At 42.4% G+C, this 22431-nt stretch overlaps 1 protein-coding gene across 2 annotated transcripts in view; it reads right to left on the reverse strand.

The window, feature by feature from the left end:
* Window positions 1-22431, reverse strand: part of orai2 (ORAI calcium release-activated calcium modulator 2) — a 64529-nt gene that overhangs the window by 36929 nt on the left and 5169 nt on the right. The window contains exon 1 of one of the 2 annotated variants that reach the window (XM_048557075.2): window positions 3696-4044. The exons of the other annotated variant lie outside the window; for it this stretch is intronic. Within the exon in view, the coding sequence (XP_048413032.1) occupies window positions 3696-3920 (225 nt within the window). The 5' untranslated portion in view covers window positions 3921-4044. Of the gene's footprint in view, window positions 1-3695; window positions 4045-22431 lie in introns of those variants that run through there. 2 annotated transcript variants of the gene reach the window in all.

Below are 22431 nucleotides of genomic sequence, written 5' to 3' on the forward strand. Positions count from 1 at the left end.
GAAGAATTTACTTGACGAATTCTGAAATGTCTCTTTAAGCAGATGCAATTAAAAGGCTGAAGACATCAGATTACAGAAGAGGCTCTTGTGGTTTAGTGGTAGTTCCCTACCTCTGAGCCTGGAGGCCCGGGTTCAAGTTCCATCGGCTCTAGACGAGTGTAATAACATTTCTGAGTAGGTTAAACAGAAAATATCCATAGCATATGAAGATTAGGTTTCAATGAAATTCTCAGCTCAAGTCTTTAAAGTGATATGTGGCTTGCAAATTGAATGTGAGCCGCGCTGCCTACTGAATCACAATGATATTAATACAGGATTTGGGAAGTGATGTTGCAGCTCTGCAGGACATTGCTATTTGAACACTGCACGTAACTGAGGTCTTCCCCCCCCTCCCCCCACCACCCCCAAAGGAAAGATGCAGTGAAACTTGGAAGGGTTCAGAAAGATTTACAAGGGTATTGCCAGGGTTCAGCTTTAGAGGAAGATTGAATAGGTTGGCGCTACTTTCTATGAGCACGGAAGATGAGAGGTGACCTTATAGAAGCTCATAAAATCATGAAGGGCATGGAAAGGGTGAATCATCAAGGTCTTTTCCCCAGGGAAGAGGAGTCCAAAACTAGAGGGCACAGGTTTAAAGTGAGAGGAGAAAGATTTAAAAGGGACATGAGAGGCAAATTTTTCATGCAGAAGGCAGTACATGTATGGAATGAGGTGCTAGAGGTGGTGGTGGAGGCTAGTACTATTACAACATGTAAAAGGCATCTGGATGGGTGTTGAATAGGAAGGGTTTAGAGGGATATAGGCCAAATGCTGGCAAATGGAACAAGATTAACACAGAATATTTGGTCGGCATGGACAAGTTGGACTGAAGAGGGTATATCTGTGCTGTACAACTCTATGACTTCGGTAACAAAAGAGGTAGCCCGAGTATCATAAAATGACCAGTCACCACAATCTTTCACTGACTTGAAGCTGACCAATCACTTCTCAAGTAGTGGGGACTTTGCATAAGACAAAAATATTTTGCAAAACTCAGAACCCACATATTCACAGGAAGAGACCGATGCTGCTCTATACTGTACAGTGACTAATTTAATTATACAACAATAATGCTGTAATAGTGCAGTCAGGTACTGAATCTCAGGCAACCTCAATGCATAGGCGAACCATTAGGAACCATCTAGCTTTTTAAGCGAGGTCTCTGGGAGCCTAACCCTGCTATTGGGAGTACCTGCACTAGATCCACACACTTTGGAAATGACATTAAAACACCCCATAATGTAAAGATAGCAAAAATCACTCATCGCCTGGTACTGAAACAGCGCAAGTCATAACCAAATATGGGCCAAAATGTGAAGGCAGAAATCAGTGGAAGCACATAGCAGATCAAGTAGCATTGTAGACAGCAGTAGGCATGGTTAACACTTGATAGAATGTCATTGATGAAGGGTCTAGGCCCGAAACGTCAGCTTTTGTGCTCTTGAGATGCTGCTTGGCCTGCTGTGTTCATCCAGCTCCACACTTTATTATCTTGGATTCTCCAGCATCTGCAGTTCCCATTATCATAGAATGTCATTAACCTGGAATGTTAACCTTATCTCTTTGCTCTAAAGCTGGTGCCCGACTTGCTGAGCAGTTCTGGTGTTGATTCAGCTTCAGATTTCCAACAACCAGCAATAGTTTGCTTTTCATTTGAATCCTGAAGAAATTAAACAAATTCAATCACAGTCTATCGTAAATGCAAATATATGTCAATGATACGGTCATTGAAATTTTCAGCACTGAATTCCTATTTTGCTTTCTTAGCTGCAATGTTAAATTCAAAGCACTGGATAATTAAAAAGCAAAACAGACGTAACATGTAACCTTTAAAAAGATTTCTAATTTGCTGGTTGGGATGTTGCACCTGCAGAGGGGATAGGTTTTCAGACAGTAATACTTTAAAGAGAAATCTCTGGTAAATCTTACAGATTGGCAGGAGAAGGAATGATAGAGAGAAAAGTCAGCAGTCAGCCAACAGGCCCAGAAGACATTCAACCTACAGCCATAACACCAAGACAGATAAATTGGTGGATGGTGGAATATCTGCTGAATATCTGGAACTGCCAGCTAATCTGTGATAGTCCCCATGGAGTCACAGTTCTGTAGGAGGCACTGCCAAAAATGCAGACGGGGCCACAAAGGCAGCTATACAGACCCTGAAGCAAGTCAGATGGATTTGGGTAAGGGGAAGCAGAAGAAAGGGGTTAATATCTTCTCAAAGGATAATCTAATAGGTAAAAGACATCTTCCCACAAAGATCAGCATCCACATATCCTGTGTACATTGGCAATAAGAGGGAACATGATTGGCCAGCCATCTAAGCCAAAAAAAACACAATATCCAGAACCAGGAAACAAACTTCTGCATCCATTTCACAAACTGTAACATCTTCAGTTGATCACACTGCTATCGTTGGTAGCATAACGATGAACGTTAAATTTCGGCAAGCGCAAAAAACACTTTCCAGATGATGAGATAATAAAGTGTGGAGCTGGATGAACACAGCAGGCCAAGCAGCATCTTAGGAGCACAAAAGCTGATGTTTCGGGCCTAGACACTTCTTTTCAGATGATGCCCTTCCAAAGCTAGGGCTGAGCGGTTACATGACTGTCAATCATAGTGGAACTAATTCAAAATGTTGAATTAATAGCGCACTGGCTAAAATGTATTGCTTCAGCATGGCACCCTTACACAAACCTATCAACAGCATTCTTCACAAGGCAGTGGGCCAACACATATGCCTCAATTCACAAACAGACAAAGATGAATTACTCAAAAATTACATTCCAAACCCTCAGAGATGGCCATCACAAAATCAGGTTTTTTTTTGAAATTTACAATTTTGTTTTCCATTCGCAGAAGAATAAAGGGAGATAGTGATTGCCCAGACCATTTTATGCAAGTAATCTAACGTGGGATGTCAATCATCATGACCAACAGGATATCGCTAAAATTATTTGGCCACGTATGTTATCCTTCCCATGAAATCCAGTCAGCCCTCCAAGTCTGAATTATCGAGCATACACGCTCTTCAAAAGGAACAGTTATCCATTCCTGTTGAACTACGTGCCAAACATCTACCGACCTGCAAAATATACTCAGACACCCATCTATTTCTCTCTGTCTCTCACCATCGCCTCACGAAAAAAAGTGGCTACACATCTTTCTCCCCTACCATCAAATTATAACCAGTCATCTTACCCCCCCAAAAAAAAATTGGCTAGACATCTCTCTCTTCCTTGCCGCCACCCAAAACGTAGCCAGGCATCCAGCCCCCTTCCTCTGCATTCCCCAAGCCAGACCTCCCCCAATACAAAAGTGACTACACATCTGTCTCTCTCTCTCTTCCCCCCCACTCCCAAAACATGGCTAGGCTCTCTCCCTCTTCCCTGCCCCCACACGTCCCCATCCAAAATGTGGCAGAACATCATCCCGCGCACCCCCCCCCCCCCACCAAAACTGAGTCCAGACATCTGTCTCTCTCTGTGCACCCCCATCCCCCAAATGGCCATAGTTGTAGTGATGGTGAGAAGTGTGAGTGAAGCTGAACTCTGGGTGTGTCACTCACTGTAATGTTGGGGGGATAATTTACAAGCGGGTTTTGTTTCTAACGAGGCGGATGGGGATGAGGATCGGGGGGGGGGGGCACTCACCATGGCGAAACCCGACAGGAGAGCGGATGTCCGGCTCGATGCTTTGAGCTTGGCCCGGCTGAGGTAGAGCTTTCTCCAGGAGAGAGCCTGCACCGAGTGGTGGTTCGAGGAGACCAGCTCCAGGTAACTGCGCCTCACCCAGTCCCGGTAATCAGCCGCCCCGGCTTCGGGCTCCGAGCACGGGGGAGCGGGCGAACCGGCCGGCGCTGACCGCTCCGAGCTCATGGCCACACCGGCCGGACCCTCAAACGCCAACCGTCGCCGAGAGACCTGGAGGCAGGATCGGCGATGGAGAAAGGCACGCTCCGAACCGCCGGCACAACCGCGCGCGCTCCTGTACTGCACACTCCCGCTGCCAGGGAGCGAGCGCTCCTCCATCCGCGGCCGCCATCGCGCATGCTCGTGGCATCTCTTTGAGGCAGATGCTGCCATTGGGGTTCATCGATGTTCACTACTGAATATGTGTATTGGATCAGTGGTCACTATGAACTTGTATATAGGATCAGTGATCACTGCTGAACACGTATGTATCACCAGTGGTCACTACTGAAGATATGTGTAGGATCAGTGATCACTATGAACTTGTATATGGGATCGGTGATCACTATGAACTTGTGTATAGGATCAGTGGTCACTACTGAACAAGTATATTGGATCAGTGATCACTACTGAACATGTATGTATCACCAGTGGTCACTACTGAAGATATGTGTAGGATCAGTCATCACTAGAACTTGTATATGGGATCGGTGGTCACTACTGAACGTGTGTAGGATCAGTGGTCACTACTGAACATGTATATAGGATCAGTGGTCACTACTGAACATATGTATTGGATCAGTGGTCACTACTGAACATGTATGTATTACCAGTGGTCATTACTGAAGATGTGTGTAGGATCAGTGATCACTATGAACTTGTATATAGGATCAGTGGTCACTACTGAACAAGTATATAGGATCAGTGGTCACTACTGAACATGTATGTAGGATCAGTGGTCACTACTGAACATGTATGTAGGATCAGTTGTCAGTACTGAACATATATGTAGGATCAGTGGTCTGTACTGAACATGTATATAGGATCAGTGGTCAGTATTGGACTTTATACAGAAATCAATGGTCATTACTGAACATGTATATAGGATCAGTTGTCAGTACTGAACATGTATATAGGATCAGTGGTCAGTACTGGACTATATACAGAAATCAATGGTCACTACTGAACATGTATATAGGATTGATGGTCTGTATTGGACTCTATACAGAAATCAACACTCAGTTTTGAATATATATATATGGGATCGATAGCCAGTATTGTATATGTAAAGGCTCAACGTATTGGACTGCATTCAGACATCAATGATCAATACCGGACCACGTACAGATATCAATGTTCAGTACTGGACCATATATTAGACCGAAAGGTTAGTGGATAGATGGAAACAAAGCTCAGAGAGTGAGACATATGAAAGGGGTAGGCAAACTAGAAGCGTATGGAAAGCAGGCTAGGACAGAAGAGAAGCTGAGTAAGTGATGAGATACTGGGACACTGCAGCAGGTCTGCAACAAAAATATTGGTGTGGGAACATAATAATGTGTTGAAGAGGTAAGCAACTAGATGTTCAAGGTCATTTTTTCAGACAGAATTCGGGCGTTCTGCAAAGCGGTCACCCAGTCTGCATTTGACTTCCCAGTGTAGAGTAAATACAGAAGACCAGGTCAAATGAAGTACAGGTAAATTGCTGCTTCAACTGAACAGTGTGTCTGGGACCCAAAATGGTGAGAAGGGAGGAGGTAAACAGGCAGGTATTACACCTTCTTGAATGCATGGCAAGGTGAAATGGGTGTGTGAGGAGATTTTGTGAATGGAGGAGTGAGTACAGCCTTGGTATAAACATAGATAAAATAGCTGAATTCTGGAGATGAGGTGAGAGTAAATGCCCTTGACACCCAGGCCACGTTTGACTGAGAGTGGCAAAAAGGAATTCAGAAAAACTGAAGTCCACATGCCAGCATAAATAAAGAAGTTGTAGTTGCTGGTTGCCAGTTAGCTCACACCCAGGATATTGCATCAATTCGTCAGGATACGTCCTGGGCCCCAACAGCTTCAACCTGCTCCACCAATAACCTCAACTGTGATGTAAGGTCAGAAATGGGGATGTTCACTGACAACTGCACAATGTTCAATTCTGTTCACAACTTAAATAATAAAGCACCCTGTGTCGATATGCGGCAAGATTTTGACAATATTCACATTTGCGCTTTGGGCTGAAAGATGAAAGTACCAAACAATGACCATCTTGCTTTGACATCAGTGGTATTACCCGTTCCTAGATCCAGGGAGGCAGTAAATGCTGGCCTAGCTGGTAAAGCCCACATCTCCCTGATCAAATTAAAGACTATTGCAGGAATTTCAACTGAACTGGTAGCTAAGTAATAGAATTTGTTGCAAGGATCAAAAACAGTGCTGAAGACTTCTTTGATTTTATTTTGTAATTATAATTTCTTATCTCTCATAACATACTTGTAATTTTTTTTATCTCGTTGAGTGCCTCTGTGTAGACAAGTATTGAGCAAAGTAGGCTTTGTGTGATCTTGTAGCTACCAAGCTGATCAAACCTCTCTTTCTAAAAATGTCTTCCTTCAGTTCTGTGTCAATTTTCTTTTTCCTCATTGCTTGCTATGGAACACATTTGACTGTGCTATAAATACGAGTTATTGTGGTTAAATTCTTTTCATTCTTTTTGATGTCTCACTCCTTTCTGGTCAAAGCTACAGGAATATTAAAACTATGGCAAACATAAATAAGACCAAAAGCCACCTAATAAAGAGCTAGGAGACAGGAAAAGAGACAATGTGACCTTCCTTATGTATTGGTAATATCTAGAGAGCTAAAGGAGTTGATTGCTTACAAGGTGGGAAATTAAACTGGGCTGGTTGCATATCCTTAAAAGACGAACAATCAATGTAAGGCCTATTGAAAAAGGAAAGAGTCAAATAAAAAACGAGAAAGGAAAATGGAAATAGGAACTTATTTTTAATAGGGAATTTCAACCAACTACATACAAAAGTACTCAAGGAGCTCAGAATTAATTCATGTAATATTTTAATATTTTCTAATCCAGTACATAACTAGATCAAAGTTAGTATGTATGGCAAATTCAAGCATCTAGAGGAAGTAGAAAACGACACTCTTGTGAGATACCAAGCAAACTTAACATGAATGAGAATGCTTGAATATGAAAGAACAACATGAGGTTTGTTATGAGGGCTCGTTTGGAATGTAGAAGTAGCTGAAGTAAACAGACTTTTGTAGGAAGTGGGACTAGTCTAGCACAAGCTCAGTAAGAACAAATAGAACATACGAAGCTCAGCAGCATAATGCAGAAGTCAATTCTGAGCAGAGGGTCAGAGAGCTCAGAAATGATGCCAACTGGAGTTGCAAAAGGTAGAAAAGGTTTCTCATGTTGGAATATTTGATTTCAACATGGATCACATTTCATTTCCTGTGCAACTCAGCAAATATAATACGTATCCACATGACACAATTTTAACTTTAATTGACTGAGTCTAAGGTGGCATTTTGAGAAGATGAGTTTTGGAAACAAATGAGAAAATAATAAGCTTGACCCATGATATCCAAAGGCTGCCTCAGTTGCAATAACACCTGACATGAAACAGTATAGACATGAGGACAATGGCATTCTCCAGCAACAGCAAGAAGAAACATGCTGTTGCTATCCAGGAGCTGTGGATAGGAGGCAGCTGACAAAGCTAACAGAAGAAGGATTGTACCCTATGCTGAAGTGATTCAATGACCTCACTATAACAGGAAAGGTAGATCAAGTTACAAATTTACCTGTATGCTGCAGTTCACAAACCCTCCCATCCCAAAAATTAAACTCATGTACTCCATGTCATCAATCCTCACAGAATTAAGCAGTCGAGAGTGTAATTCTCTGAAGGTGACCAGGCAAGTTGAAAGAGTTGTTCAGAAGGCTCATAGGATCCTTGGGTTTATAAATAGAACATTGAGTACAAAAGCAAGGAAGTGATGCTGCGCGTCTACAAATCATTGGTCAGACCACATTTGAAGTATTATATTAAGGTTCTGGGCATGTTATTTAAGGAAGGATGTTAAAACTCTGGTGAGAATGCAAAGGAAACTAACTAGGATGCTACCAGGAATTAGGGATTTTAGATACAAGGAAAGATAAGAGAAATTGGGTTTATTCTCCTTGGAGCAGACAAGATTAAGAAGTGTATCAGAGATAATGGAAACTGCAGATGCTGGAGAATCCAGGCTACCAAAGTGTGGAGCTGGATGAACACAGCAGGCCAAGCAGCATCTTAGGTGCTCCTAAGAAGCTGCTTGGCCTGCTGTGTTCATCCAGCTCCACACTTTGTTATCTAAGATTAAGAAGTGACCTGATTGAGGTGTTCAGAATTATGAACAATTTTGACAGGGCAAAGAAAGATATTCCCTTTCCATTAGTTGGTATGTCAGAATAACGGGTCACATTTTCAAGACTGTCAGCGAGAGAGCCAGGAGTGAGACGAGGAAAAATTTCACTACTCAGAGAGTTGTGAGCATTTGGAATAGCCTGGGAGAGTGCAGGAGGTGGATTCCATGGAAAGTTTCAAAGAGACATGGACATTTTAAAATAATGAATCTAGAGTGTTACAGAGATAAGCCTGGAGAACGAGACAAGATGGGTAGCTCTTTCAGGAGCTGGTACAGATATGATGGGTCAAATGGCCTCCTTTTGTACTGGATAATTCAATGTCACTAATTTAAAGAGCAGTCATTTTCGACTTGGTATGCATTTATTCACCTTCCTGTTTATCCATCACTACCATTCACATCAGTCCTTGTGTAATGTGCCACATCTGATAGCTACCCATATTGAATACATTCCATTTGGTATACACATATGCTACAGACACCGTTAAGCCTGTTGTTAACACATTACAGGGAAAATGAGCACAAAACATGATGGAGAGGATAGGTGATAGGCAGCTGGCATCAGCAGAGGAAGGGGTCATAGAGAACAGCGGCATTGGAGATCATTGGAGATGGACAGAATTGGACCATGCAACTGCCCAATAACAGAATTTAATATCTCTGTCTTAATCTCTTTTAAGACTGATTTCAACAATGAGTGAAATGTGAGCATCTAAAATCTATTAAACAGTGTCAGTGTCACTTTTCATTACTAACTTATCTCCAACTCCGCTCACCCCCAGGACATTCAAACATAGAACAGAAGTTGAAGGATCACAATTTCTGAGGAAGCATGATCTATTGCCCACACCAGTGCAATTAATCGCACTGCACAATAATCGGTGTTTTTTATCTGCAGACTTCACAGCGCAACATGAGCAGGAAGTGATGACAGTGACAGCTCTGAAGGGTGACAGTTTTGCTGGAGGTCAGAGCCCTCTGTAAATTCAGTAAATGCAGTAAATTCAGACCTGGGCCATTCAGCCCATTATGCCTACTGCACCATTCATGGCTGATCTGATCATCTGCACCATCATTTTCCAGCCTTTTTCCCATCATCCTTGACTCCTTTACTGGCCTCAGCTTTGACAGCCCTACATGGTAAAGAATTCCACAGACTCACAACCCTCCAAGGGAAGAGATTCTTCCTTGTCTTTGTCTTTAATAGGTGACCCTTTACTCTGGGATTATACTTGCTGGTCCTGGCGTCTCCCACAGAAAGAAACAGCTTCTCAGTATGTACCCTTTCAAGCCTCCTATAGAACTGATACATTTCAGTAAGGTCACTTTCTGATCTTCTAAATTCCAATGAATATAAGTGTAACATCCGCAGATTTGGAAAAAGTTAGTGATTTATATTAGGGACCGGGGCCAATTCTTATCCTTGCAGTATGGTACTAGTCACAGGGTTCTTGTATCACATGGTAGTGTCCCAACTCTGGACCACGAGACCCTGGTTCAAGTCTGACCTGCTCCACAGGTATGTAATAACATTCCTGAACAGTTTGTTTAGGGGAAAAAAAACACTAGTCACAGCTTGACAACATGAGGGTGAACCACTTGTTGCCACTGGCCTGCTTTCTGTCTCTTAGTTAATCATTAATTCATGTCAGTACATTTACCTTCTATCTCATGTACTATAACATTTCTAATGAGCTTCCCTGTGGGGGACTTTATCAAAAGCCTTCTGAAAATCGACATATACTAGATCTAGTAGCTCTCCATTATCAATTTCATTAGTAACATAAAAAAATCCAACAAATTTATGAAAAATTATTTCTAATATATATATCCATGCTAACTGTGCTGACTGTATCATTGAAGCAACTACTTAGCCCATTTTTTATAATAGATTTCAGCTTTTTCCCTGCTATAGGTCTGCAGTTACCTGTTCTCTATCTTGCTCCATTCATAAATGTTAGGGTGACATTTGCTATCTTCCAATTCACAATCTTTCCAATTTCTATAGAAATTTTTAAGGTAATCACAAATGCATCGCTTACCTCTAGGGCATCCTCCTTTATGAAATTTCTGTCCCATTCATTTTTCTACTACAATCATTTTATTAATAATAACATTAATATTAATTTCCTTCAACTCCTCATTACTTCTAGCTACTTGGGTCTCTAGTCCAGGGAGATTTCTTATATCTACCTCAGTGAAAAGTATGATGTAATTATTTAGCTTCCTTGTCATTTCTCTACTTCCCCTTACAAATTCTCCTAACTCTATAACAGACTCACATTTGTTTTAGCCAAACATTTCCTTCTTATGTACTCAAAGAAGTGTTTATAGTCTCTCTAATTGGTTAGCAATGTTTTCTGGACTTTAATTTTCTGTTTTAGAGACATTTTCTAAGTACGTTATAAATTACATTAGATTACCAAGAGAATTAATCACATTCCATCTTTTGTTTTCAAGCCCTTGACTAACAGGAGTGTTCTTGTTGTTGAGCCATTTCTTAAAACTTTCCTCTCTGCAGAGATCGTTAACTGTGTGTGTGTGTGTGTGTGTGTGTGTGTGTGTGTGTGTGTGTGTGAGAGAGAGAGAGAGAGAGAGACAGTTTGTGTGTGTGAGAGTTTGTGCGTCTGGATTATAGTTAAGATGTTAACCAGTGTTTGACATTTAAGGATAAGCTTAGTGTTCTTATAAACAGGATAACAAAGTGTGAAGCTGGATGAACACAACAGGCCAAGCAGCATCTCAGGAGCACAAAAGCTGATGTTTCGGGCCTAGACCCTTCATCAGATGGCTCTCTCAGTCAGGGTAATAGCAAAAAACAATCAGCTATTTTACTGATTGAATCAATGCATTAACAGTAATGGTGTGACGATTGGAGTAGTGGAACTTGGTTAACAGTGTCATTCCATTATCACAGTCATAACAACATCTTGCTGCAACTTGTTCTACACAGGCTCTTAACGGGCCATTGGTGGGACTTCCCCGGGATCAAGGACCCTGGGACGGAGGTCCTATCTCACAACAACACAGCAATCCAATGAAGGCCAAGTCAGAAGATTCTGGATTTCCGACTGATGCTAGGAACACATTGTTTACACTGACACTTCAGTGCAGTGCTGACAGGATTCTACATTCCTTATTAAAGGTGCCTTCTTTAGGATGAAATTTGTACCATCTGTCATTACATGCTGATGTAAAAGATCTTGTAACACTTTTTCTGTGGCTTCCTGGTAGCCTGGCCAACATTTATTCCTCAAACAACAGATTATCTGGATGATTATTTCAGAGGGGTGTGTGGGATCTTGAGTAAGCCGAATGCTGCAATTGTGTATCAAGCAGCTGCAATTACAGTTGAAAAGTAATTTATTCGTTGCAAATAAATTTGAGTGTGTGAAAGGTGCTGTCCAAGCGTGAGCTTTTGTTTTCAACGCAGCTGAACCAAACAGGTGGCCATAGAAACAGAGGCAGTTGGAGCAGCAGTGGGCCATTTGGCCCCTTATGCCCGTTCCACCCTTATGCCTGTTCCACCCTTATGCCCGTTCCACCCTTATGCCTGTTCCACCCTTCTGCCCATTCCACCCTTCTGCCCATTCCACCCTTATGCCCGTTCCACCCTTATGCCCGTTCCACCATTTGAAGCGATCATGGCTGGTCTAATTATTGCCTCAACTCTACTTCCCTGTGTGTCTACGCTGGGTAAGCTTTTCCTCACTTATTAGTCAAAAATCAAGATCAACTTCACATACAAAAGATGGATTCAGCATAGTAAACCTGAATTGATGTACGTATCTGAGGCAGTCGTACTCAAGTCTTATATTTATGATTTGTCTTCATCTAACTTTTAAGTCTTGCTGAAATCTCTACTGAATTACAAGAGCATTTGAGCTAATGCAGTGGTTTCATTCATTGATCTATTATGTTATCACAGTTCAAAGCTGCCTGGTAGACAAGGTTTCTGAGAATTTTTATACCATGCAAAGTGTTACTGCTTTGGACTTAGTATTGTATCAAACCACTTCACATGCTCCAACACATCATGTAATTTTGCAGCCCCTGCCCTGCAGGTTGATCGCACTTTCAATGTGCAATACCAATATTTTACTTCATTCTTTGAATCAGTTACAAAGAATAGTTATCATATTCTGAAAGAACAATGCACAGAACTATTGCCTTAATTTAGTGCCTTAGAGATTTTTTAACATTAAGAGTATTTTTTAGAATCCCTACAGTATGGAAACAGGCCCTCTGGCCCAACAAGTCCACACTGATCCTGAGATATCCCATCCAGACCCATCCCTCTGTAATCCAACTAATCCACACATCCCTAAACACTGAGTTCTTGAGTTATTGAGATTTCTTGTCTACTGCTTTGCACCCAGATATATACCTAGTGGGTGAAAGGTTTACAGACAAGTTCTGCGAGAATTTCCTCTTCCTCCCAGATAACAAAGTGTAGGCCTGGACCTCCTCTTCCTCCCACTCAGGTTTTGCATGTTCTTTCACACACTGAGCTTCATCGTGTCTAAATAAGACAACGCTGTTTACATTTTGCTCAAGGGAGATTGATGTGACAAGTTTTTTATCCTCTTGTCCTCTTGATTAATGGTATGTGTTCATATTAAAAGGCTCAGCTTCATCGTGCAGTGTAACTGATGCCGAAAGTTGAAAGAGAGAGAAACGACAATTGGAAAACTGACTGAGCTATTCATTTTTCATGGAGAAGGTTTGCCCTTGCTGTTGCCATGGCAATGCAGTATCAACAGCATCTGGGGACATTAGTGCTCAAATGTGTATTATTCAGCATTCTTTTATATCCATGCTGCCTGGAGGAGAAAGCACATTTGACAGGTTTAATGCCATTATGTGCCAGGCTTACTTTAAGTACAGGAGAAAATGAGGAGAGATGACTAAAAACAAACTGAGTACATGAAAACATTGCGCTGTCTCCCTGTGGTTAAGAACCTGGTCATCAGGCATGAGGTAGTCTCAGTGCTATTTTATCTGATGCCGTTCTAGCCCATTCCTCATTCCTATACTGTAGCAATCACCCTAGCTGCCTTCCACTTCATCTGGAGGTTGAAAATGGACATTGTCCAAGCAGACACTTTGTATAAGCCTCTAAATACCCAGCATCACCTTTATCCTGATAGCCACCTTTGTCTTCACTGCATCAAACTGTACATAATTCCACACTACAAAAACTACATGTAGATTGACACTACATGTAGATTTCACTTGTCCCCAGTTATATCAAGGATGGTTCTAGCCCCCACTGACAAATTCCCCTCCAAGCCACTCACCATCCTGACTTGGAACTATATTGCTATCCCTTCACTGTCGCTGGGTCAAAATCCTGGAATTCCTTCCCTAAGGGCATTGTGAGTCTACCCACAACAGGTGGACCGCAACAGTTCAAGAAGGCAGCTCACCACCACCGTCTCAAAGGCAACTCAGGACAAGTAATAAATTCTGCCCAGACAGCCATGTGCCACGAATGAATAAAAGAAACATTGCCACGGAGTGTTCCAAATAGCTGGACTCTGCTGTGTCCCTTTCCCTTGTGGAGACATTTATGCAGGAAAACAGCTTTGACTGTAGGTCTCTCGGATAATGGTCAACATCCTAGAGATACTGTGGGCAAAGGAGAGGGTGGATCCTCTCGGTTGGTATATTGAGCACTTTCAAAGTCACTTGGCAGAATGCCTCATTGCCGTAACTTACAAACAACCACCAGGATGTCATTTAAAACAAAGGGGATAAGGCAGGAACAGGATACTGATTGTGGATATCAGCCGAGATCATAATGAATGGTGGTGCTGGCTCGAAGGGCCGAATGGCCTACTCCTGTACCTATTGTCTTTTGTCTATTATAAAAGAACAGCAGATGCTGGAGATCTGAAACAAAATCAGAAGTTCAATAGGCCTGGCACAATCTGTGGAGAGGAAGCAGAGGAATTTGAGGAAACTCAAACCAAGCAGCTCCATGATGCAGGACCCAGGGGTGCACACCAGGCAAAACTTCAACTGCACTTGGAGGACCCATCAACTTGGTGAAAGGTACTTCATGGTCTGCCAGTGCAAAGAATTGTCCTCAACTGAATGTTGCAGAGTGGCACATCTCAAGATCCAGGACTGTGTGCTGAGGGACACTTTAAAGCTTGGAGCAGCCACCACAGAGATACAATAGGGAAAGATCGGTGACAAAGACTTTTCCATTGTAGTGCACTGAGGGTTGAAAACTGTAGAACCGCTTTGGCTGAACACCTAACAAGGAATGTACAGTATGAACATCAAGAATATTGAAGTTGTTTTGGGGCACTTTGGTATAGACATGGTGCAGGGAGAAAGGTTTATTTCTTTTGCCTTATCTGTAAGTTTCAACTTGAAATATTTTCCCCTTGGGCTGAATCCCTGACATGAAATGTACATTATAAATATTCTGACCATTCCAATTGTAATAAATCACCTCAGAGTGGAACATGCTGTGTGGACGCAAGTTGAATTTTGGAGCACCTTCTGCAATTTTCATGTTGAATTGGTTGGTAATGTATTTTTACAAATGCTATGAACTGGGTATATGTTTGGGGAATTGAAAACAATGGATTCAGTATTCCCAAGAAATAGTTGAAGGAAATTTCAGCTCACACAGTATAGGATGTTAGACAAGGAGCCTGACAATTTAACAACAATTGGGAAAGTTACAGGGGATGGAGAGGGGTAGTTGGGTAACACATATATAACATTCAGTCATTGAATTTTACAGTACAGAAACAGATCCTTTCGTCCAACTTGTCTAAGTCAACCAGATACCCTAAATTAATCTAGTCCCATTTGCCAGCATTTGGCCCATATCCATCTAAACCCTTCCCATTCAGGTACCCATCCAGATATCTTTTAAATGTTGTAATTGTACCAGCCTCCACCACTTCCTCTGCCATCTCATTCCATACACACAGCCACCCTTTGCATGAGAAAGTTGCCCCTTAGGTCCCTTTTAAATCTTTCCCCTCTCACCTCAAACCTATCCCCTTTAGCCTCCTACCCTGGGGAAACAACCTTGGCTAATCCCCTCATCCATGCCCCTCATGATTTTATAAACCTGTATCAGCTCACCTCTCAGCCTCTGACACTCCAGGGAATATAGCCCCAGTTTATTCAGCCTCTCCCTATAGCTCAAACCGTCCAAAACCAACAACATCTTTGTAAATCTTTTCTGTATCCTTTCAAGTTTAACAACATCTTTCCTATAGTAGGGCGACCACAATTAAACGCAGTATTCTAAAAATGATCTCACCAATGTCCTGAACAGCCACAACATGACATCCCAACTCCAATACTCAATGCAATAGAAACATGTAGAAATTGATGTTGAATGATACCATAGAAGGTTGATGAAAAATCGCTGGTAACCAAAGATAAACAAGGTGGTCGCAATTGTTTGGATGACATAGATTATTTTAAGGTGCTGCACTCGGCAAATTTCAAGGCAAAGGCAAATCAGGGCAGGACTTATACACTTAATGGTAAGTTCCTGGGGAATGTTGTGAACAGAGACCTTGGAGTGTAGGTTCATAGTTCCTTGAAAATGGAGTCGCAGATCGATAGGATAACAAAGAGACATTTGGTATGCTTGCCTTTATTGGTCAGAGCATTGAGTATAGGAGTTGGGAGGTCATGTGGCTGTACAGGACATTGTTTGGACCACTATTGGAATACTGCATGCAATTTAGGTCTCCCCGCTGTAGGAAGGATGTTGTGAATCTTGAAAGGATTCAAAAAAAGAATTACATGGATGTTGCCAGGATTGGAGGGTTTGAGCTATAGGGAGAGGCTGAATAGACTGGGGCTATTTTCCCTGAAGTTTCAGAGGCTGAGGAGTGATCTTACAGAGGTTTGTAAAATCATAAGGGGCATGGATAGGGTGAATAGACAAGGCCTTTTCCCCAGCATAGAGGAGTCCAAAACTAGATGGTGAGGATATAAGATGAGCGGGGAAAGATTTGAAAGATTTAAGGGGCAACTATTTCACACAGAGGGTGGTGCTTGTAGGGAATGAGCTGCCAGAAGAAGTGGTGGAGGCTGGTGCAATTACAGCACTTAAAAGACATCTGGATGGGTATATGAATAGGAAGGGTGTATTCAGATATGGGCAAAATGCTGGCAAATGGGACTAGATTAATTTAGAATATCTGGTCAGTATGATGTGTTGGACCAAAGGGTCTGGTTCCATGCTGTATATCTCTATGGCTCTGTAACCAAAGGTAATAGTCAGAAATGGAAAGATGAGCTTATGAAACTGTGACTCTGGCTAAAACTAGATGGACGAGAATTGAACCAGATTAGTGCAGTCCCATCCAATTGGACAATAGTAGAGAAAGGCAATGGAGGAGGAATGTTGTGGGAAACCATGTCAAAGACTGTAGACAGATCAAGAAAAGTGAGAAGCAATAGTTTGACATCCTGATAGTCACATTGGGCATAATTTTTGACAAGGTCAGAAAATGATTGGAAGGATTCAGCAAAAGAGCTTTGGGAAATGTAAGGATGGATTTGTGCAAGAACAGCATGTTCAAGCACTAAGAACGAAAAGGGAGGTCTGATTTGGAGCAGTCGTTTGCGAGGATGGGGGGATTGAAAGAAGTTTGTGTTTTGAGGGGAGGTTGAATGGTGATCCTGAAGGTGAGAGGACAGTACCTGAGGATAGAACATCAATAGCAATAGCAGGAAACACAGGGAGGGAAATATAGTGCAGTGTACATTAGAACTGGGGGAATCGGGAGATTAGTCTCACAGCCGGGATGGAGAGAATTGATGAATTGTGGGTAAGGTAGTTGGGTGGGAATCTGCGTGGAATTTGGACCTGTGGGGCTAAAGAAGGGAGGGACACAGCAGAGACTAAAGTGAATAAAGACTCTCAGTCTTAGTAACAACAAATTTCATAGGCCTCTTGCACTTGTTGGCCATGAGTGGAGAGGTTGGTTTGCAATGGGAAAAAAAAAGCCTGGGGCTATCGTTGCCTTTCCAGGACGATCCTGGAATAGTGACAAGCAGAAACAGAACCTAGCCCTGCTTTATGTGGTCCAGCTAAAAGTTCTGTGAATGATCAAACCAGTTTTCCATTCAAGCTCTGGCTGATACAAACAGCATGTTTCAGAACAGCTCCGAGATCAAGGGATAGGGTGCACAGTTTTCAGGTGTGGCATTGGAGGTTTGGAAGGAGGGCTGTCCTGTACAGAGGACTGTCCAGAGGAGAAAGGAGCCCATCTCACCTTCTTGCCCCTCTCTCCTTCATCAGCTGCTCACCCCAGCCTCATTGTCACATTCCCATTTCTCCTGCAGACCCAGAGAGGATGAGCACGGGGAATGCTCTTGGCTAAACATTCCCTTTCTCATGTAATAAAACATAGAGCTCTGCTGGAGATCTGAAACAAGATAAAAACAGAAATTGCTGGCGAAACTCAGCGGGCCTGATAGCATCTGTGGGGAGAAAACAGAGTTAACGTTTCAAATCCAGTGATTTTTTTTAACTAATGAAAAGTCACCAGACTCGAAATGCTAACACTCCCTTTCTCATTAAGGCATTCAATAAGGTACAACAGCACAGAGCTTTGATTTCCTGGAGGAAATCCTCAGTGAATTTTCAGAATAGATGTAACAGCGTCAGTGAAAATTTGACAAACTGTCACCATAGAAACCATAGAAATGATATAGCTCAGAAAGGGGCCATTCCATGATGATCCAAAGACACCCAGATGCCCTTTCTAATCCTATCTTTCTGCATACAGCACTTAAGGTGTAGACTCAGGATCTTATTGAAAGAGTTTCAGGTCTTTGCTTCCATCAGCAACTCAAGCAGCGAATTCCAGATACCCACCACCCTCTGCATAAAAAGTTCTTTTCTCATGTCTCCTGTAATCCTTCTGCTACTTAGGTTGAATCTATGACTTCTGGTTTTGGAACTCTCTCCCAAGGGATATCTCTATCTCTACCCCTCACAATTTTGTATACCTCAATCATGTCACCCTAACCTCTCCTTGTAGCTACAATGCTGTAGCCATGGCACCATTCTAGTACTTTCTCTCTGTACTCTGCCCAGAGCAACGACATCCTTCCTGTAATGTGGTAACCAGAACTGCAGAGAATGCTCCAGTGTGACCTCACCAGCTTCTTCTACAGTTTCATCATTATATTCCTACTTTTGTATTCTGTGCCTCTGTCAATAAAGGGGAGCATTCTATACGGGGGGGAGGCGATGGCCGAGTAGTATTATCGCTAGACTATTAATCCAGAGAGTCAGATAATGTTCTGGGGACCCAGGTTCAAATCTCACCACAATAGATGGTGGAATTTGGATTCAATAAAAATATCTGGAATTAAGAATCTAATGATGACCATGAATCCATTGTCAACTGTCAGGAAATACCCATCTGGTTCACTAATGTGCTTTAGGGAAGGAAACTGGCCTACATGTGACTGCAGACCCACAGCAATGTGGTTGACTCTTAACTGCCCTCTGGGCAATTAGGGATGGGCAATCAATGCTGCCTAGTCAGTGCCATCCTCATCCACAAATGAATAAAGAAAAAAAAACACACCCTCTTTACAATCTTCTCTACCTGTAGTGGATATATGAATTTTTTTTAACTGCAGAGGGCTGTCAAGACTGGTTCATAAAGAAAATTCAAGAGTTATAGGTAGAAGGCAAGAAAGTGAAGTTGTGAATTATTGAAATGACAGAACAGACCCAATGAGCTGAATAGCCCGCTTCTCCTCCTTTATTTAATGGTCTTATGGTGATTCTAATCTCTGTTGTTGATATGGTCATTACCTGGCACTTGTCTGATGTGGATGAACTTGCCATTTATCAGCACAAGCCTGAAGCTTAAGGCTTAATCTTGCTGCATATGGACACAAACTATTTCACTACCTGAGGAGTCGCAAATGAGGCTGAACATTATGCAATCATCGTTGAACATCCCCACTTCTGACCTGATGATGGAGGGAATGTTGTTGAGGAAGCGGATGAAAATGTTTAGGCCTCAGGCACTACCCTGAAGAACTCTTTTAGAGACATCCTAATGCTGAGATGATTGTCCTCCAGCAACCATAACCATCTTCCAATGTGCCAGGTATGATACCAACCAGTGGAGATTTTTCCTCCAACACCCATTGACTTGAATGCTATGACCTCAGCAACTGTTTAGCACCAGCACAAGCATCAAAAGGAGACACTAGAATTCTACAAATTTATGATTTTTAACACTCAAAGGAGTTAAAAAGATACTTCCATGCAATTTAATATAAAGGAAATCACTGCTGCAAAGTGATCCCAGTGCAGTAGCAGAAGCAACATACATTTCTGAAGAAGGGTCTAGGCCCGAAACATCAGCTTTCCTGCTCCTCTGATGCGGCTTGGCCTGCTGTGATCATCCAGCTCTACACTTTGTTATCTCATAAAGGAGCAGCACTGATTTGTTACTTGTGGTTCTGTCAGCTGCGAAATAACTCAGAAGCCTGAACAACCCGTGATCTAATTACCACTGCATACTTTTCTCTATTAAATCTAAGCAGTCATCTCCACTCACATGAACATTGCGGCCAAGTGATTGAGTGTGTATATTTTAACAAAGATGAACAGAGTGTAATCAATTGTAAAACCACATTAGACCCAATGGTGGAGATAGACGCTGCTTATAAGATGAATCTGGAGACGACTTTTAATAAGACATCGCTTACCTCGGTTTTGCCTGTGGGAGCAGTGTGGGGAGTGGAACGTAGATTTGTAATTCGCAACCTTTTGCTTCACGAAGGAAAAATTAGCAGCGACAAGAGGTCACACACGTATTGTGCCTTTTTCAAGGAGGTCCTGGGAAACACATATTTCTCTTTTGTTGTTTTTTTAAAAATTCATTCACAAGATGAGGGCATTCCTAATTTATTGCCCACCCTTAATTGCCCAGAGGGCAGTTAAGAGTCAACCACATTTTTGTGGGTCTGGAGTCACATGTAGGCCAGACCAGGTAAAGATGGCAGTTTCCTTCCCTAAAGGATATTAGTGAACCAGGTTTTTGGATGTGATAGTGTTGACAATGGCCTCTTAGTTACAAATTTTTATTAAATAGCCAAGTTGCTATTAAAAGGAAGAGGTGTTGTCCATCTTAAAAAGTATTAAGATAGATAAGTCCCGATGGGATCTATCCCAGAATATTGAGGGAGGCAAGATAACAAATTGTTGGAGCATCTTTGTGTCCTCTTTGGCCACAGGTGAGGTCCCAAAGAACTGGAGAATAGCCATTGTAGTTCCATTGTTTAAGAAGGGTAGCAGGGTTTACCCTGGGAGTTAAAGGCCTGTGAGCCTCACGTCGGTGGTAGGGAAATTATTGGAAATGGTTCTCAGGGACAAGATCTATATGTATTTAGAACCAAATGGACTTATTAGCGATAGATAGCATGGCTTTGTGCAGGCGAGGTCATGCCTCACTAACTTGATCGCGTTTTTTTGAGGAGATGATTGATGAGGGAAAAGCGGTTGTCGACATGGACTTCAGTAAAGCGTTTGACAAGGTCTGTCATGACGGATTGGTACAAATGATAGATAGATACAGAACTAGCTTAGTCATAGGAGGCAGGGTGGTGATGGAAGGATACTTTTCAGAATGGAGGGCTGTGACTAGTGGTGTCTCGCAGGGATCAGTGCTGAGACCTCTGCTGTTCATGATCTACATAAATGATTTGGAAGAAAACGTAGCTGGTCTAATTAGTAAGTTTGTGGATGAAACAAAGATTGGTGGAGTTGCAGATAGTGAAGAAGATTATCAGAGGATACAGCAGGTGAGAGATCAGTTCAAAGCATGGGTAGAAAAATGCCAGATGGAGTTTAATGTGAGGTGATGCATTTTGGAAGGTCAAGTGCAGGTGGAAATTATACAGTGAATGGCAGAACCATTAAGTGTATTGACATGCAGAGGGATCTGGGTGTGCGGGTGTGCAAGTGTGCAGATCACTGAAGGTGGCAACACAGGTAGATAAGGTAGTAAAAGGTTTATGGCATGCTTGCCTTCATTGCAAAGGGCATTGAGTATAAGGACAGAGATAGTAGGAACCGCACATGCTAGAGAATCTGAGATAGCAAGGTATAGAGCTGGATGAACACAGCAGGCTAAGCAGCATCAGAGGAGCAGGAGTGCTGACATTTCAGGAGAAGGGTCTAGGCCCGAAACGTCAGCCTTCCTGCTCCTCTGATGCTGCTTGGCCTGCTGTGTTCATCCAGCTCTACACCTAGCTATTCGAGTATAAGGACAGAGAAATTATGCTGCAGCTTCATAGAACATTAGCTAGGCCACACTTGGAATATTGCATACAATCCTGGTCACCACACTACCAGAAGGATGTGGATGCTTTGGAGAGGGTATAGAAGAAGTTTACCAGAATGTTGCCTGGTATGGGAGATTTTAGGTATGAGGAAAGACCAGATAGACTGGGTTTATTTTCACTGGAATGCAGGAGGTTGAGGGGTGACCTAATAGACATTTATAAGATTGTGAATGGCATGGATAGAGTGGAAAATGTGAGGCATTTTCCCAGGGGGAAGAGGTCAATTACTCAGGGACACAGGTTCAAGGTGTGGCGGGGGCGGGGGGGTGGGGGAAGCAGTTTAAAAGAGATGTGCGAGGCACGTTTTTCTCACAAACAGAGGTGAGCGCCTGGAACGTGCTGCCAGGGGAGATGATGGAAGCAGACACATTAACAGCATTCAAGAAGCTCCTGGACAATACATGAATAGGAGGGAAATAGAGGGATCTGGATCCTGTAAGTGAAGACAGTTTTAGCATGGAAGGGCAAAATGTGGCAGCGTAGGCTTGACGGGCCAAAGGGCCTGTTCCTGTGCAGTATTCTTCTTTGAATTCAAATTCCACATTATCTGGGGCTCCGGATTAAGAATCTAGTGATAAGACCACTCGGTTATTGCCTCCCCAATAACTGGTGGATGTAGATGCACCAAATATCCTTATAATTTAGCCCAAAATGACACAAGAATGGGGGCAGTTATTTTAGGGAAAGTTCAGAAGGAATGCAATGGACAGGCAAGGGAATGTTCTTCTGATGGCACTGTTAAAGCAAGTGTCTTACACCTGACCCCTGTTATACTTGCCTGGTACAAGATTGAATTTTGACTCTGGACAAGTGTAAAATAAGAAACATCAATGTAACTGTCCTTCACACCTCGCACCCCACCCCCCAACTTCACTTTCATTGAAACCAGTTAAGC

Source organism: Stegostoma tigrinum, chromosome 27 (assembly GCF_030684315.1).
Source record: "Stegostoma tigrinum isolate sSteTig4 chromosome 27, sSteTig4.hap1, whole genome shotgun sequence".
Lineage (NCBI taxonomy): Eukaryota > Metazoa > Chordata > Chondrichthyes > Orectolobiformes > Stegostomatidae > Stegostoma > Stegostoma tigrinum.